General features: G+C 39.1%; 1 protein-coding gene across 4 annotated transcripts in view; it reads right to left on the bottom strand.

Moving 5' to 3' along the window:
* Positions 1-3,194: 3,194 nt before the first annotated feature.
* Positions 3,195-17,556, bottom strand: part of morn5 (MORN repeat containing 5) — a 17,747-nt gene continuing 3,385 nt past the window's right edge. For 2 of the 4 annotated variants that reach the window (XM_041194604.1, XM_041194605.1), the window contains 4 exons: positions 11,685-11,832; positions 11,328-11,436; positions 10,775-10,906; positions 3,195-4,135 (listed from right to left, as the gene is read on the bottom strand). In XM_041194604.1, coding sequence (XP_041050538.1) covers positions 4,026-4,135; positions 10,775-10,906; positions 11,328-11,436; positions 11,685-11,832 — 499 coding nt within the window. In that variant the 3' untranslated portion in view covers positions 3,195-4,025. Of the gene's footprint in view, positions 4,136-10,774; positions 10,907-11,327; positions 11,437-11,684; positions 11,833-12,303; positions 12,488-12,580; positions 12,669-17,556 lie in introns of those variants that run through there. The other 2 variants (XM_041194606.1, XM_041194603.1) reach the window with 2 other exon arrangements.

Genomic DNA, 17,556 nt, shown 5'->3' with positions numbered 1-17,556 from the left:
ACTTTTTGCACTGACTTTTGCTTTTATCCCCTCTCTTTTATCATCAGGTAATTATTTTTACACCCAACTCCCTCCCCCACTTCATTGCTTTCAAGTCCTTTCCACTAGGCCTTTAGACCTAGTGGTGTCTCTCATTCCTGTCCCAGTGCCTCATGAAATCAACCCCTCCTTCCCACACCAGTCTTTCAGTCAAGCATTAACTTTCCTGATCTGGTTGTCGCTATGCCAATTAACACAGGGCTCAGCTAATAATCTTCCCACACTCAAGGTCCTGCTTTTTAAGTTAAGGCCTTGCTTGTGATAAACATTTAACAGGACCTACTCCCTGTTCTTTCCTATGAAGTTGCTTCTGACGTAGATCATAAAAACTGAATATACTTTCAAGCCAGTTTGTGACTTCTCCTGCCCTGATAACACACCCTGTTAGACGCTCACTTGTGAGGCAGAGGATAGCCTATTCCCCTAATTATCAAATTCCTATGACTACAATCTTTAGCACTCTCCTGCCTTGGGTAGTATTCTGGCCATCCTCCCCTCAGCCTTCCTCTTCATTCCCACAGTTAGCAGCTATATCGTACCTGTTTGTTAGCACAGCTTTCTGTGATTCCTCCTTCTCAGCTTCAAGAAGTCCCCTCTATCCTGCTGACTGTGTGCCATTTTCCTCTTTCTATCCCTGTATCCTTCTAAGCTGTGTGACTGTGTCCTGCAGTAAACAATTTAGGTATTTCTCCTGTCTCATCCGACACTTTAACAAAAAGCTTCTTACTCTTCCTTTCAGGTGTAAAGGATCACAATCTTCAACAACTCTTAGGTACAAGCTGCACTCCAGGTCTTTCTTCCCCTTTACTTCCCTTTGACTCCCATCCCTTATTCTCATCTTACCCTTGCTATGTATTCATGATACCACCACCACACTGCCCCCACCACCCCCACCGACCTTCCACTCTCCCACCCCTGAACAATTTTTCTTTAGCAAAGAGTTCGGCATCATTCCCTCCCACCCCCCCACCTTATTGAATTCTGATCTTGGCACGACACTGAGCTCTTCGTTTGTTGCCTTCATCTCGTTAACTAATCTGTCCACTTCCAGCATTTTATACGTATTTGCTGTCACCCTCAGTTTTATTAAAACCCTCAACCCTTTTTATTGAATGGAGTTGGCCCGGCTAGGATGCAGATTGGCATCAGACTGCTGGAGCTGAATGATGGTAATCTTCTTATGTTTTGTACAATTGAAGAAAAAAAAAATTCTGTACACATTGGGGTGAGAATTTAATGCCACACAGTGCATGAGCTATACCAAAGCAATTGTGTTTACAAACCTTAGGAGAGCTTGTGCTCAGATCATTCAGATCCAAATCATTAATGTGATTGACATAGCCTTACAGTATTTAAAAATAGCTTGTAAAGAACTTAACCTTGTTCCACTCTTCATAAAATAAAGGAGTTAAGAGATTTCAAACCTGAGGGATTGATTGCTGAAGACTGTGATTTAAGCTCTCCTTTAGTACAGGAAGCAATTTCAACGCTGGAACAAATAGTACCCTTTGTTTTGTTTACACAATGTACAATTACAGACATCATAAATCCTCTAACAACAGAACCAGTGCGTAAAATAATTTAAGGAGGAGTTAACTTTAAATTGGTACTGTATTGTATGGAAGTGTGTTACTTACCACCATTTTGATCAATGTAATAGTCCTATTAAAAACTGCTTCAAGTCGAGACTTATAATGAAAAAAATATTTCAGGGATATGAGTCATCAAACAATTAAGTCTTTCTAGACTGCAACTGTCTTGGATCAATAGTTTTCCTCTATAATTTTTAAACAAGTTTCATCTGCAAGATATGTTAAGTAGTCCTTAAATGTTTGCATTTGTGAAGCAGCACCAAAATTCTTGCCACAAGCCCAGAATTGCCATTCTGGTGTATAAAAGTTCACTGGTTTGGGGAGCAGAGAAAGATACTGAAGTCTCAAGTCTATAATTACTGCGGATCTAAACTGGTAGTTTAAATTAAAGTCTGTCTCTCACACCTTGCTTTATTTGGACATACTCCAAGTGTCAGCCTGTATAACAATTAGACTATGCAACTGTGGTAGGCATCATAATCTCCTGTGGTTATACATTTTAAAAAAATGACTTTTCCATAAGTGGTCAATGGTTAGCAATAAACTTTGTGAATTTCCCTCCCTTCCACAACTGCCTCCCATAGCTGAGGAGGCATTGGAGCCAATTGTACTGCCCCCACTGCTAACCCAGCTCACAGGTTACTTGGTCCGATTGTCCATTGCTTTTTATGCTGAGAAATAAGGTGATAAGCAAACAGGATACTTTTTAAAATAATTAAATTGGGCTTCTGGGCCCATTGTAAGATCCAAATGTGATTTGCATGGAGCCAATGGGCAGGCCAGCACCACGCATGTTCCACTGAGTGCTCTTTGGCATGGAACTCTTAAAGAGACCACCAAAAACAGTCATATTCTTTTTCCCTTTCATCTTTGTGGGTCCAGGAGGAACAATTGTGCTCTGTCTGGGCACACAAGATTACACTGCCCTGCCGCCAATCCCTATACTGATCCACTGGGATCGCCTCCTGTCCTCCAGCTCCATATGCTGCTGGCCAGTACAGCGTAGGAGCTGGCTGACTTCCCACCCTCCCCAACCAGTGAGATGCCTTGGAGCTGGCAATCAGTGCTTGAAAGGAGTCTCAGGCTGCTCACTGCTGCCAGAACAGAAGAACCTGCAACTTCAGAGTATGGCGATGGATCAGAGGATGAGAGATTACAATCATGCACTGACACCAGCACATGAGAAACATTTCAGTGTCCATGTATTACTTTTACTTCCAAAGTGAGATGAACTAGAATTAACTTCCTGCCCTAAGAATCAACAGACAAATCTCCTTCCAACTTTGTGACAGACATGGAGCACTAACAGGTTTATAACAGAAATAATTTACTACAGCTGCACTCTCCTAGTAAATTCAGGATTGACAAAAGGTGTAATGTGAGTCATTATGTTTCTTAGACAAGGAGTTTGATAACCTTTTGTTGGGATACATAAAACTGGAAAAGGCTGGTGCATTGCAATAAACAGTCCTGAAAGATTATCAGCTCCTGCTTGTCAAAGGTGTTATGTTAATTAGTTAAAATTGACAAATAGAATGAAATTCAATTAGCTGAGCAAATGGAAAATGTAAATGTACATCTGCTTTAATATAGAGGTTATAACTTTCAATTTTACAAAAGTAATGAGTATCTTTCCTATTCCTCCACAAACACTTCAGTTAATTGCATTTTAATTATTTTTTACTGATAAGCAGTAGATAGGTGTACGTGACCACTGAAGCACAACAATATTTCCACCTCACAGTCATAGCTATAAAACGGAGTAGCTATCCTTAACTATTACCAGGAAAACATTCGCAGCATTTAAGGACAATAGTTAAAATTACAATCAATAATCATGAATCTCAGAGGATAAAAGTCCCGAACACAAATTGGGGACTGCATTTGGCTTAAATTGCTAATCCTGTACATTGGTACTGTAGTGATAAACTACTTTAGGCTAACCAGATTGGGGATCAATTACAACATTAGCAGAACAGGTTTATGTGACAGTTATCAAGGACATATGCACACATCAGTATAAACATTGCTCAATTTACTTTTTGGGTATATACTAATCAGCATGTGTCAAATCAATTGTGTTCAGTACAATTATCAGGGCAGAAAAATTTTACGTTTTAAACTTATGAATCATATCTTACATGAAATATATATGTAGAAAATAAAGGATGAAGGAAAGATTGAAGTTAATATTTTCTTAGATTCTCCAATGAAATAAATCATAACTTTATAAATGTATTTTGTGAATGAATTTATTTTTTTAGAGTAAAGGATGAAGCGTGAGAAGCATGTATTTCCAACAAATTCTGTACGATTTGTTACATGATGCAAAAACACCAAAGGAATGAGGGTACTGTGAGGCATTATCGTGGGTATCACAATGCTCAGCTCCAATCATGAAGGATATCTGGGTAGTTGTTGCTGGTGTAGTTCAGGCCTGTATCCCGTTATCTGATCCCAACCCTTCCGACAGGTCCGGACTATCCATTCATGCTCATCATCATCTGAAAGTACAGACAGACATTTCCTTGTAATTTGTCAGATGGAAATGGAACTTTGCCAGTAAAGTTCAGACTGCAGCAAGCTGCAATTACATTTAAATTGACTCAATCCCTCAGACCCAAACATTTGTATTTTTTGCATGTTAAATCAGGGAAGGTTCCAATAATGCACTCTTTGTTATTTTATGACTTATGATGGGCATCATGTCAGACCACCTCCTCCCTGTTACATCAATTACATCTGCTAACTCGCATTTTTTGTTGGATACACCATTTTGGTGGCCATGTACTGTCTCATAATACTGGATGATAAACATATTCCAGCTTCAGTAGAACCCTGTAGGATAATTGCAGTAGGTTTTACGGCTAATTTGAATCAGTGCAGCTGCAACCTCTTCAGTGGTAACCCATGAAACAAGATGAACTAGGCTATTGTCATGAACAAGGCTTAAATCCTTCCCTGATTGTTCATAATTGGTGACGATGGCCTTAACAGCCACTTGACTAGCCTTTTCACACTCTACCTGGCTGTGTGGCCACCAAATTAAATCCCAGATGCCCAGGCTGATTCCTGCCAGCTGCATGGAAACTAACTACTTTCTCTTATTCTCTCTCGTCCTGTGACACTGGGTCAAACTCAAGAAACAGATTTTATCACTTTTTAAAGCGCAATTAATCCTTGTGGTTTCATTCGTACCAGCTACCAGCTAACTATAATTACCATTTAGCTTAACTGCAATTGTTTGCATATGGTAATTAAAGCTTAAATACAATTGCTGTGCATATTCTCACCTTTTGTATAATTTACTCTTTGAGACTGCAGCTACATTTTCTCCTTTTAACATAACACAACTCTATAATCAACTGGAAATTGTTACTTGGCTGGGATTTGATCATTGGCAGGATCTCAGTCTTACCATTTTATCTTTGCAAAGGAACATAATATTATATATTCTAACGCATTTTTCAACCATTTGGGTAAATAACGTGCCAAATATATATTCTCTGATGTATTCAAAATCTTGTTATAAGAACTTGTATGATTTCCTCTTTAAATGTTGTGATAAAATTTAATTATATCATAAAGCACACTCTTCATGTCTTCTCCCCACACCACGCCCCCCAGCCCCCAAACACTGTTAAAGAGCATGTAACATTCTACTCAAGTCATTTTATGATTTAACAAGTGGCAGAATACATTATTGTAATATATCCCAATATCAGGACCTAAAGGTTAACTTTCTAATTTTAGTAATTCAGTTTTAATTTAAATTTAGTAATTTTAGTGATAAAGTAATAATGAGTATAAAATGGAGTTTCCCCCTTTATGCTTTCTCTGTAAAAGTAGCGACGTGATAAAACATCACCATTAGTACCTACTGTGAAATTTATCTTTTCAATGTCTAATGCTATATTTTATATTACAGCACAATTTTTGCTAGCAGGCCTGAATTCCCACTCCTGCACCATGACATCTGGAGTTCCTGAAGGATCTACCCTTGGCCCCCTCCGTTTTCTCATCTATGTGCTTGGTAACATCATCTAAAAACACATCAGATTTCACATGTACTCTGATGACATCCAGCTCTACCTCACCATCAGTTCTCTCAACCCATCCTCTGCTTCTGATTGGTTATGCTGCTTATCCAACATCTACTACTGGATGAGCAGAAATTTCCTCCAGCTAAACATCAGGAAGACCAAAGCCATTTCTTTTGTCCCCAGCACAAACTCCATTCCCCAGCTGCTAACTCCATCCCTCTTCCTGGTCACTGTTGGAAATAGAATCAGATTGTTCATAACCCTGGTATCCTTTTTGATCCTAAGATGAGCTTCCAATCCCATATCTATCTCCACCAATGCCAACACCACCTACTTCACCTCCATAACATCACCCCTCTCTACTCATGCCTCAGTTTATCTGGTGCTAAAATCCTCATCCAAGCCTTTGTTTCCTGTAGGCAACTATTCCAACACTGGCCTAGTCAGCCTCTCATTCTCCATAAATTTGGGTTCATACAAAAGTCCTGTATCGTAATTTGCAGTAAGTCCTGTGCTCGCTGACCTACATTGGCTCCTGGTCAAGCAATGTCTTGATTTTAAAATTCTCATTCCTGTTTTCAAATCTCTCCATGGCCTTGCCCTTCTTTATTTCTGTATTCTCCTCCAGCACCCCCCAACCCTCTGAGATATTTGTGCTCCTTTAATTCTGGCCTCTTGTATATTCCCAATTACAATTGTTCCATCATTGGTGGTTGTGCCTTCAGTTGTTTAGGGCCCAAGCTCAGGAATAACTTCCCTACACCTCTCTGCCTCTCCACCAGACTTTCCTCCTAAAACATTCCTTAAAACCCTTCTGGTCATCTGATCTAATATCACCTTATGTGGCTCAGTGTCAATCTTTTGTTTGATAACGCTCCTGTGAGCCATTAAAGGCACTATAGAAATGCAAGTTGTTGTATGAGGACAGTTCTGCAGCACTACTGCCTACCAATTCATACAGTATCATCTGGAAATACATGCGTCTTCTCCTTACATGCTGTGGCACAGTGCCAAAACCCAATGAAAATTGGCAGTAAAAAAGAACACCAGAAGAATTAAACACTGGTTTGCTCTGGAGGAGGGTCTAGAATAAGAGCCTGCAGATGTTTTGGTTGGGTATGAAGTAACTAAGCACCACACTATCTACAGCACAATACTGGAGGTATCCCCTACTTGCCGGTCAGGGTCTGTGTGGTAACACATAAGATACCAGCATATTTCCCATTCTGATGTTACTTCCAGCAAGCTGTTAGGCTAGCATATTCACATCGATAGAAAAGTGGCAACAAACTCAGAAGACAAGGGGTGTGCATGGAACTGCTTTGTCACTGGGCAGCTAGCGGTCTGCTAACTGTGTTGGACTATACACGTTCTAGTCTCAGGACATGTTAGATCAGTTAAGAGTGATCATTATCTCACATTCAGTTTCTCCCCATTTATCAATGCCTTATGCCTTAAGTAAATAGAGGAAACTGTATCTATAAAGAATGAATGAACACAAAAACTTTCAAAAAAACAACACACCTGACACATTTTGCCCCAATCTGTTTCTTGTACAAAGGGTAGAGCAAAAACCAGTATTGTTTTTGGAAAGAAAATGTGCATCACAATTCCCCGAATTGCTGAACAAAGGTTGCAGCACACAGCATGTTCCAGTACCTTGGTATGTCTCACACTGAAGCTGCACCGTGTTTATATGAGAGATATAGGTTGTACGTAAAGGAGGTAACCAACATTTTCACAGCTGCTACACCCAGCTGAGATATTCAAAAAAATGAAAAGCAGTCCCTTGGTTAGCAACACAGCTAACACGGCTCTCAGGTACCAATTCTTTTTATTATGGGATTATAAGTGTTGGAATCAACACTAAAAAATAGACAAGTTATGCTGCAGCAGATAAAAGTAATTATCAACATTTGATTAATTTAAATAGATACAAAGATCCCTCTTAAATGATGCAAAAAAGAATTAATTGTTAAAGAACCTAACAATAATAAAGATCATAAATTGGTCCTTTGCAAAAATGTATATTTTCTGTATCAAAAAATAAGGCAGAGATTCAGAGGGGTTTGATAGTATAAGCAATTTATTTCATATTGTAAGATGAAGTTCCGTGGTTCAATTCTGTTTGAGTTTCCCATTTTAGGCCACCGAGGTTTGTCAGCCTTTGACCAGTACAGAGAGTTTCAGGGGGAAGTAAGTGGAAAGCTGACGTAATGCATCTGAACTATGCCTGTTGTTGCCATTGACATAGTGGCGTTAACAGAAACCACAGATCATCTGCCCAGTGGGATGATGATGCATAGTGTGCAGCACCAATGTAGGGGCAAAAGGTCAAGTGAAAAAAAAAGCGAATGAGCGCAAATACCATTTACGACTTTATTACTTGCTGCCAGAAATCTGGAACTACCTTTGATAGATTTTGACACATAAATTCTTCTAAATTACTTCACACACTCAGAATGGCCGCTGACAACTACATATTTGCCACATAAAGCTTTTAGGAACTTTCAGTATTTTAATGAGAATTTACAGGAACAGTTTACAGTTGCTTTGTGTACAATGGCCCAGAACTTGCTGGACTGGAGAGTCTCACAGCATGCCCCGTTAGTTAGGCTTGTTCCTGCACACTTCAGATTTGCCCACAAATTTGCTTGAAGTACATACAAGCTGATAAAAGTGTGGCAAGGGCAATAGGGCATCTTGAACTATGAAGGATGGAACATACAGTTTATTTCCTTAACCACTGAGATTTAAGGATTGAGAAATAAACAGGGAAGGACTGAATTAGAGTGGGTGAGTTAATGTCAAGTCAGACTCAGAGAGAGAAAAATAGAGGGAAGGAAAGATTGGACTAAGGGAGAGAGAACAGAAGAGGCAGAAAGGAAAAAAAAAAGACCATAAATCTCCCAACAGCAATTTACTACTTGCAGGAATGGGACTCTACTGTTTTAATTGTTCACTTTCTGGACAAGAGTACTTAATTGGCAGGCATTAATAATTATCACATTGTTAAAAAGGTACTCATGCTATTAATTAATAAACTTAATTTTCTGTGATAAGTTTGAAGTATAAATGCAGCAATTTCATGAAATCCACGAGAAGGTTAAGAACAAGATGCTGTTTTGCGAAGTTAAAGACGGACCAGCGCAAATCGTCCATCAACTTGTCAGGATTCATAATTCATATCTCTTCCTCGTCACAAGTCGCTAGCCAATTTGCATATGAATAATGACACCTGTCATTCACATGCCATTATTTTTTCAACAAATTCTGGGCCAATATGTTTGTCTCAGAACATGTACTTTTATTAATTGTAAAACTTAGAGTGGGAATATTCTTTAGACCTTCACTAGCATTTAAAAGTAGTCACATTACCATCCTACATTTGAAATAGAAACTGTTCCAATTTGATGGTGGCGCTATAAGTTAGAGAATTCTGCTTTTTCCTTGTCAAGAACAGGTTAAGCACTTAATTGCTAAAGGAGGGACTGTTTTACACCCTGTTTATCAGTGACAAAACACCAGTCTCTACAGAGAATATTCAAGCACGTGGGTTAAAGGCCGAGGAACCTGTGCATCCTTTTAGGCCACTCCCAGACCTAAGAGAGAGACAGCAACACTTTCTGCTAACCTGTCTGGTCTTTGGAGTCAAGTAAAGAACTTCCTGAATGCTTCCTACCATCTGCTTTTGCTAGCTTCAAGCCCTGGCCAGAAGCCTTGGTGTTTCCTGTCCCTTCCTGCAGTGTCTACACAGAAGTAGCTCCAGGTCTGTCCCTTTTATCCCAGCCTTCTTCCTCAGTTCCTCCCGTCTGCAGCTGTTCATTTACTCTTCCTCTACAGCCCTGGCCTTCTGGCCCATACTATCTCTCTCAAGGGAACCCAGTTCCTCTGCATAATGGATACCAACTGCCTCCCAATTGTTTTCTTCCTTGAAGGAACATTGTTGGCATATATTTTTTGTAACATGCCCCTGGTGATGGGTTTGGCTTTTATAAATTGAGAATAAGCTCAAGGCAGTTTGATGTATAAAATGAAAGTCATCCATTTTTGTGCAGACGTAAGTAGAATTATACATGGAACATTATAACAGCAGCAGCTTCTGTACATGAACAAGACAGAAATGTCAGAGAGAAAAACATGCATCTTATTAGTCCCAAAAATAATTAATATTTAAAGCAAATAGATTGTTAATTCTGCCTGCATTCACAGTAAGAATTTGTTAAATTTTGCACATAAGCAATAGGATTCATTCAACTTATGAAATTATTTTAATTCAGAAAAGTTATTAGACTTCAATATTATTCAATATACTTTAGTATCCATGTAAAACAGTCAAAATGGCACCAAACTTGAAGTGTTATGGTATGTTGTGCAAAATTTACTATTTGTGCAAAAACATGAATCTGTACAGGTGTTTATGAATTGAAGAGATGACAAGAAACAGAGAAATAAGCATGGGGAGTTATCATGTGACTGTTGTCCGTCAAAAATTAGACTAAAGATTAGTACAAAAAAATACTGCTGATGCTAGAAATCTGAAATGAAAACAGAAAATGCTGGAAACACTCAGCAGGTCAGACAGCATCTGTGGAGGGAAAAACAGAGTTACGAAGTATTAAAGATTAAAGATAACAGTTAAGTTCCACAGTGTATTAGTAATGGAAAGGAACAAATTTGAGTTCATATTTCAAATTTGCAGAGTTCACTAGGTGAGTTTGTTATGATCAGTTAGAGACTAATAACATTTTGTTTAAGGTAGATAAAGTTTGAGATTCAAGATACTTACCAAATGAATAAAGTCACAAGATTCCATGGGTTTTGAACAAACAAAAATAAACTTCACTACAAAAAGGTCAGAAAGATAAAACAATTTACAATATCTATTTTATACACTAACATTCAGGGTAAGTATGAGGTACATGTGAATTGACCTATCACAACACTCCAAAAGGCTCCCATCCTTGTTACTAAGCAGGAACCAATGTAGCAAGCATTGGAAAATTCTATACCTTAAATGTTATAATCTCCATAGACGACTCATTTAGCACATAGGGACCCAAAAGTCAATGAATTTCATAACGAGTTTAAGAAACTTACCAGCATTACGTAAAAATTTATTGTCGTAACCAGTGATTACTCTGGTTGCAGGGTTATAGAAACCATCACCACAGTCATAATGTCCTTCTGGAATTGTCCTTGGAGGATCCAAGTTTGTGAGCTGGGAACGACCTTAGCCAAGTGCAGAAATATCAACAGATTATTACAACATCCACTATATATACACATTTCTTGTGTATAGGATATTAGACGGATGGCAGTGAGTTCAGCACTAATTATGTCACAAACATGACAGGAAAGCTTGAATGGTTTTTGAAAAAAATTCCAAGGCTAAATTAGCCCTTAAATACAGTTGTTATCCTTTATCATACATTTTTCTTTTGGGTTAATGTCTTGAATATCCTTGAATAACCTGAGCATGAAATGGCATAAAGCAACTGAAAAGGCAGAAGTTATATATCATGTAATATAGAATACTAGTAATTCCAGTCACGTATCAAGAAGTAAACCATTATACAGTAACATTTTAGTCCACAAATATATTTGTTATTTTTTCTTTTCTTTATGAAATATCATGGTCTCTTATAAATACCTGCTGGTTTTAATCCATTACAAATTTCAGTGTAAAAGCGCCTGTCATATTTATCACAATATGTCCAGTCCTCTTCATATTCCAATCCATCTGCAAATATGTAGTAACCCTAAAAGGCAAGTGTAGCTAATCAACAAGTGTCAACTACAGGCAGCAAGCACTGCACAATCATTATCAGAGAAACATTTTCTGGAAGACATTTTTGATTAGGAAGTGAAAGTGTGTAAAATTACTTATCACACAAAGATGTTACTTTTTGACTAATAAACATTAAAATACTTGTGAAACAATCTGAATGATTGTCACTCTTAACAAATAATAACATTTGGGTACTGTTCAAAAAGATTCAAATCAGACCTGTATTACTGCTCCACTGTCCCAGGTGGCTGCATATTTGTTTCCATTCGGAAAGTATAAGGTTCCTTGACCATGAAACATGCCATCTTTCATTCCTCCCTCATATCTTGTCTCTGTTGGGAGGATATACACCCCATTGCCCTCCATCCTGAGAGAAAGCAGAAAACAAGAAGGAAAGAGAGAAACAGGAAGCAGAAGAAAAGAAAGGTTGTATCATTATTGGCTGGGTATCCACTGTGGCAGAGACCATGACCCTCACAGAATAACAGAGTTTCCTTCTAGTGTGATATTGCTTCTCAGATTAATTAAAACGGAATTATTTCTCAATTGAAGTGATAATGAAACAAGTAAGGAAACAAAAGATGTAGCCCATTATCATTCCCTTTGGCCTTACACCACCAACCCTTTTATCATTTAATCCTTCCTGTTTACATCATAGACCTTCCCCTTTGTCCATTGCCCTCCCTCCCCCCTTTCAATTGCTTAAAAACTGTTGAATCTCTAGGTCATGGAGCTGAATTATTTCTCTTCCACAGGTGCTGCCTGACTTGCTGAGCATTTCCAGCATTTTCTGTTTTTATTTCAGATTTCCAGCATCTGCAGTATTTTGCTTTCGTACATTTGATCAGTTGCCAGGAAGGTCTTTGAAGAAAATTGGCAATTGATTCCAGAGGCAACTGGATGTGTTTCACGGGAAAGAAGGACTTGGATCAACTGTAAAAGGTCGGCTCCAGGTTCAAATGGTCTTTTCATGTTACCAATATTTGCCAGTTTTCATCAGTAGATGTCTCTGGTGCAACTGAGAAATAGTAAATTACTGTACAGCATTTTAAAAGGAGCTAATGACTTTCGTTACCAAAAAAAAAACACAACTGTTGTTCTTGGTAATTAACAACCTGCCAACAAAATTGCACTCTCAGAAATTACGCTTCAAAGCTCCACACGCTGCAACTTCGCGACTCATTAACCAGGGACAAAAACAGGCATTCTCCAAGTTTTCACTAAAAGAGGAATTTCAGGCCCCTGGTGGCAGCAAATTGGTATTGCATCAATCATTTTTTATTTAGCGTGACCTCCCATTGTTGAAGTGTCACCATCATTCCACATGATATGAACTTCAATCGTAACAGTTAATGAGAAAATGTGAAGACATGCCCTTGTTTAAAAAAAGAGTTGGAGACGTGTAATAAACTCCAAGTGATTGTACAAACTGATTTTATTTTTTTTTTTTTTTTGTGGTTTACGATTTCATCTGAACCTCCCAAAATGCTGCATGCTTGAACTCGCTCTCAGCTTTGTGCTCTTACCTAAATATAACCACGCTGATTTCTCATTGGGTGCAGTGGGATTGAGCAACGGTTGGCTCGGTTTCCTCGTGAAACCAGTCGTGTAAGACAACTCATTCTGATTATCTTTTAAAATTATATTTTCAGGAGTTTGCAGTCATATTCTATGAAGTCATCTATGTTTTAGTGCAAACATTGATTTGGGGCCAACATTTTAACGATAGTATAAGCATATAATGCAGTCATTCTACAAATTTAGAAACTATTAGTCGAGGGATTACTATTGCAGAATATTTATATATGAACACTTAATGCATTCACATCATTTTTCACATGAAAGTGGCATTAACCAGTTTAAGAAAGGTTTTAGACCATTTATTTTAAACTAATGTATGGAGAAATGTCCTATAAGCATCGGCACTCGATTTAACGTTTTAATCCTATGAACTGGAATGCTGCACAGCAGGACTAGCCTTTTGCTGTGCACTGAGGTTGTGAATGTGCAGAGGCCTGACACTCATACAGGAATGGAATCCAGATAAATACCATTACACAGCAAGCTGTTTGAAAGATTAACACTTGGCCCCAGTTATTCACAATATACATTAATGACTTAAATGAGGGAATTAAATGTAATATCTCCAAATTTGCAGATGACACAAAGCTGGGTGGTTGGGTGAGCTGTGAGGAGGATGCAGAGATGCTTCAGTGTGATTTGGACAAGCTGAGTGAGTGGGTAAATGCATGGCAGATGCAGTATAATGTGGATAAATGTGAGGTTATCCATTTTGGTAGCAAAAACAGGAAGGCAGATTATTATCTGAATGGCTATAAATTGAGAGAGGGGAATGTGCAACGAGACCTGGGTGTCCTTGTACACCAGTTGCTGAAGGTAAACATGCAGGTGCAGCAGGCGGTAAAGAAGGCAAATGGTATGTTGGCCTTCATAGCCAGAGGATTCGAGTACAGGAACAGGGATGTCTTGCTGCAATTGTACAGGGCCTTGGTGAGACCACACCTGGAATATTGTGTGCAGTTTTGGTCTCCTTATCTGAGGAAGGATGTACTTGCTATAGAGGGAGTGCAGCGAAGGTTTACCTGATTGATTCCTGGGAAGGGGGGACTGACGTATGAGGGGAGATTGAGTCGATTAGGATTATATTCGCTGGAGTTCAGAAGAATGAGGGGGGATCTCATAGAAACCTATAAAATTCTAACAGGACTAGACAGGGTAGATGTGGGAAGGATGTTCCTGATGGTGGGGAGTCCAGAACCAGGGGTCACAGTCTGAGGATATGGGGTAGACCATTTAGGACTGAGATGAGGAGAAATTTCCTCACCCAGAGAGTGGTGAGCCTGTGGAACTCGTTACCACAGAAAGTAGTGGAGACCAAAACATTGTATGTTTTCAAGAAGGAGTTAGATATAGCTCTTGGGGCGAAAGGGATCAAAGGGTATGGGGAGAAAGCGGGAGCAGGCTATTGAATTGGATGATCAGCCATGATCATAATGAATGGCGGAGCAGGCTCGAAGGGCCGAATGGCCTACTCCTGTTCCTAGTTTCTATGTTTGAGCTTCAACCTCATGAGAAAGGGTAGCCCTCAGGATAAAACCTATTGGGTGGATTTTTAACCAGGCATGGATTATTTAATGAATAAGTTTAGAGATGTTTGGGCAATTAAGTTTTATGTTTTTGCAATGACAGAAAGTATTGACAAAACAACTTTTTGATTGATTTAATTTGTTCCCTTTCCTTCTTTTGCAAGTTAATTGTTGGTAGATTTCTGTTAAATCTTCATTAGTAGTTTCCCTACTTACTTTCATATCAACATCATTAATTTGACAGTGATTTGTTTTCACTTTTTAAAAGAGTCATACAGCACAAAAAAGGTCCTTCAGCCCATCAAGTCTGCGCTGCTCAAATAAGTACCTAACTATTCTAATCCCATTTTCCAGCACTAGGCTCATTGCCTTGTATGCCATGGCATCACAAGTGCACACCCAAATACTTCTTAAATGGCATTTAATTCAATCAAAACCATAAGATGGGCTGTCAGACATACTTTGCACTGGTGATTGCTGGTGAATATATTGATGAGGACCAGGACAGAGCGAGGATGGAGTGCTGGGATCACAATAGAACAGTCACTAACACTCGAACATTCACTTGTTATGCCAGAGGTATATAAACAAATCATTTTTCCTCATAGAAGGACAAGAGATTGATGGGTTAGCACTTGTCAAGGGGGAGAAAGACAAATGTTGCTCATAATGTCTAAATTATGTAAGGCAGCTATAAACAGATCAAATATGATGCTGGGTATTGCCAAATCAATAAGCTAAATTTTCCAGAATTATAATGGAGCTCTGGTCATGTTGCAGCTGGTATACTGAGTTCTTGCCATGTAAAGTGGGGATTCATCTCTGGAAGCTGTGTGGAGAGAAGCAGCAAGGCTGATTCTCAGCGTCGAAGGGAAGAGCTAATAAAAACATTTCATAAACTAGGACTTCACAATCTTGAAAAAGAACATATCACAGGATGTCACAGAAGCTTATAGTCACTAATAAATCAATAGGCAATTCAGGAGAAATGCCTTAACCTATAGAGAAGTTAGAATGTGGAACTTCACACAGTGTGCTCTTGAGGCGAATACCATAGATGCATTCAAGGGGAGGCGAGTTAAGCACAAGAGAGAAAGGAATAGATGATATGTTGCAGTTTGAGGTAGGTGCAAGGATGCTCTTTGGAGCATGACACTAGCATGGACCTGTTGAGCTGAAAGGCCTATTACCGTATTGTGAATACTTTGTAATAGAAGTGTAGAGGATAATTAACAATATAGAGAAAGTAAATCCAAAAGAACACTTGCAGAAAAGTCAGGCAGTGGGACAAGGTGTAACAGAGTTTGAGTTTTGAGTGGCAAACTTAGGGCAGACATTAGGAAGAGGACGATCAACAGCTGGAGCAGTTTCCCAGAAAAGATGTTGAGGTAAACACACATGCATTATTTAAGAAACAGCTAGATGTGGCTATCAGAAACAAAAGCTGAGAATTAGAATGGATGAGATCAGATAGTCCAAAGGGCTTTTTTCATCCGAATTTAAGTTATGTAAATTTCCTTTCTTTCCCTTTACTTTAGTGGTTTGGGAGCAATAAAAGAATAATGAATGTTCAAATACCACCAAGATCAAATTATGAATTCACTCTGTGCCTATTATATTTAAGCATGTACTATAATCTCAGGAGGTCTTGTGGTGCAGTAGGTGTCGTTCCAGCCTCTGAGCCAGAAGTTCCAGGTTCAAGTCCCCCTCCAGGACTTGACAACCAAGGAAGGTATGTTTGTAACATGAATAAACAGGTTGAGTATCAACCTGTAAATCCTCCCAACATAGAGCGATGGCAGGCAGTGAGATAGATTCCTGGTCAGCCATGTGATGGAAACAAAATTAGAACCTCTCCCATCACTATTCATAGCTCTGGACTATAACATGCCACAGCAACTTAGACTCCTTGGGAGGTTGGTTGGGTCAGTTAGCTGGATGGCTGATGTGGATCGGATTGGTGCAAATAGTATGGGGTTTGATCCCAGTTCTGGTTGGGGTGGATCCGGGACCTGCCTCCTTGGCGATTGTGGCGCTGTGGTTTGGACTTGCTTTTGGTCAAGAGCTGAAGAAAAAACTATAATCGCAACAAATTAAAACAATACTTAAAGATAAAATAATTGTCACGTTATGTTGATTTATTGAAGATGGTAAGAGTTGTTGATGTATTCTGCATCATTTCAGAGTAACACTGTCACATGTAAGGGAATTATCTTGTGATTATAAAAAATGTTAAAAAATATCAAGAGCCTAATAGTTGATGGAATTGAACAGAAAAACCTAAGATGGTGAAAAAAAGAAAAATGTTAATTCTTTAGCACCTTTCGTGACTGTGGGATGCCCCAAAAAGCTTTACAGCTAATGAAGCACATCTAAAAAATATAGTGACAATTGTATAGGAAGAAATTCAGCAGCCAGTTTGCACACAGCAAGCTACCACAAACTGCAATGTGATAAGGGACAAATAATCCAGTTTCAGTGATATTGATTGAGGGATAAATATTGACTAGGACATAGGGAATAACTCCCCTGCTCTTCTTTGAATAGTGCTATGGGATTTTGGGGCCTCAGTTTAATGTCTCATCTGAAAATCAGCACCTCTGACAGTGCCACAATCCCTAGTACTGCACTGGAATGTCTGCCTAGTTTTTTCTTGATGCTCAAGTTGCTGCAGTGGAACCATGAACCCACAATCTTCTGACCCAAGAAGTGAGAGTGCTTTTTGGCAGGCACCGGAAAATGGAAAACTCTGGAAATACGAGGCAAGTCACTCGGCATCCGAAAAGGGGGAGCAAAGGCAACAGGTGAAGGTTTTCATTTTCCAGCTGAAGTGTTAATCCGTGTTCAGATGTTGTCAGCCTGTGGTAACTTTCTGGTGAATAGGCAGCCTCTGCCCTGCTGGGGGTAGATGATGGGCACCCTCGTTGGCAAAGCCAGTATTACTGCTGCAGTGCAGTACTGAGGGACTGTGGCACTGTCAGAGA

Source organism: Carcharodon carcharias, chromosome 8 (genome assembly GCF_017639515.1).
Source record: "Carcharodon carcharias isolate sCarCar2 chromosome 8, sCarCar2.pri, whole genome shotgun sequence".
NCBI lineage: Eukaryota > Metazoa > Chordata > Chondrichthyes > Lamniformes > Lamnidae > Carcharodon > Carcharodon carcharias.
Note: the sequence above shows the minus strand (reverse complement) of the source record. Positions and strands in the feature narration are given on the sequence as shown.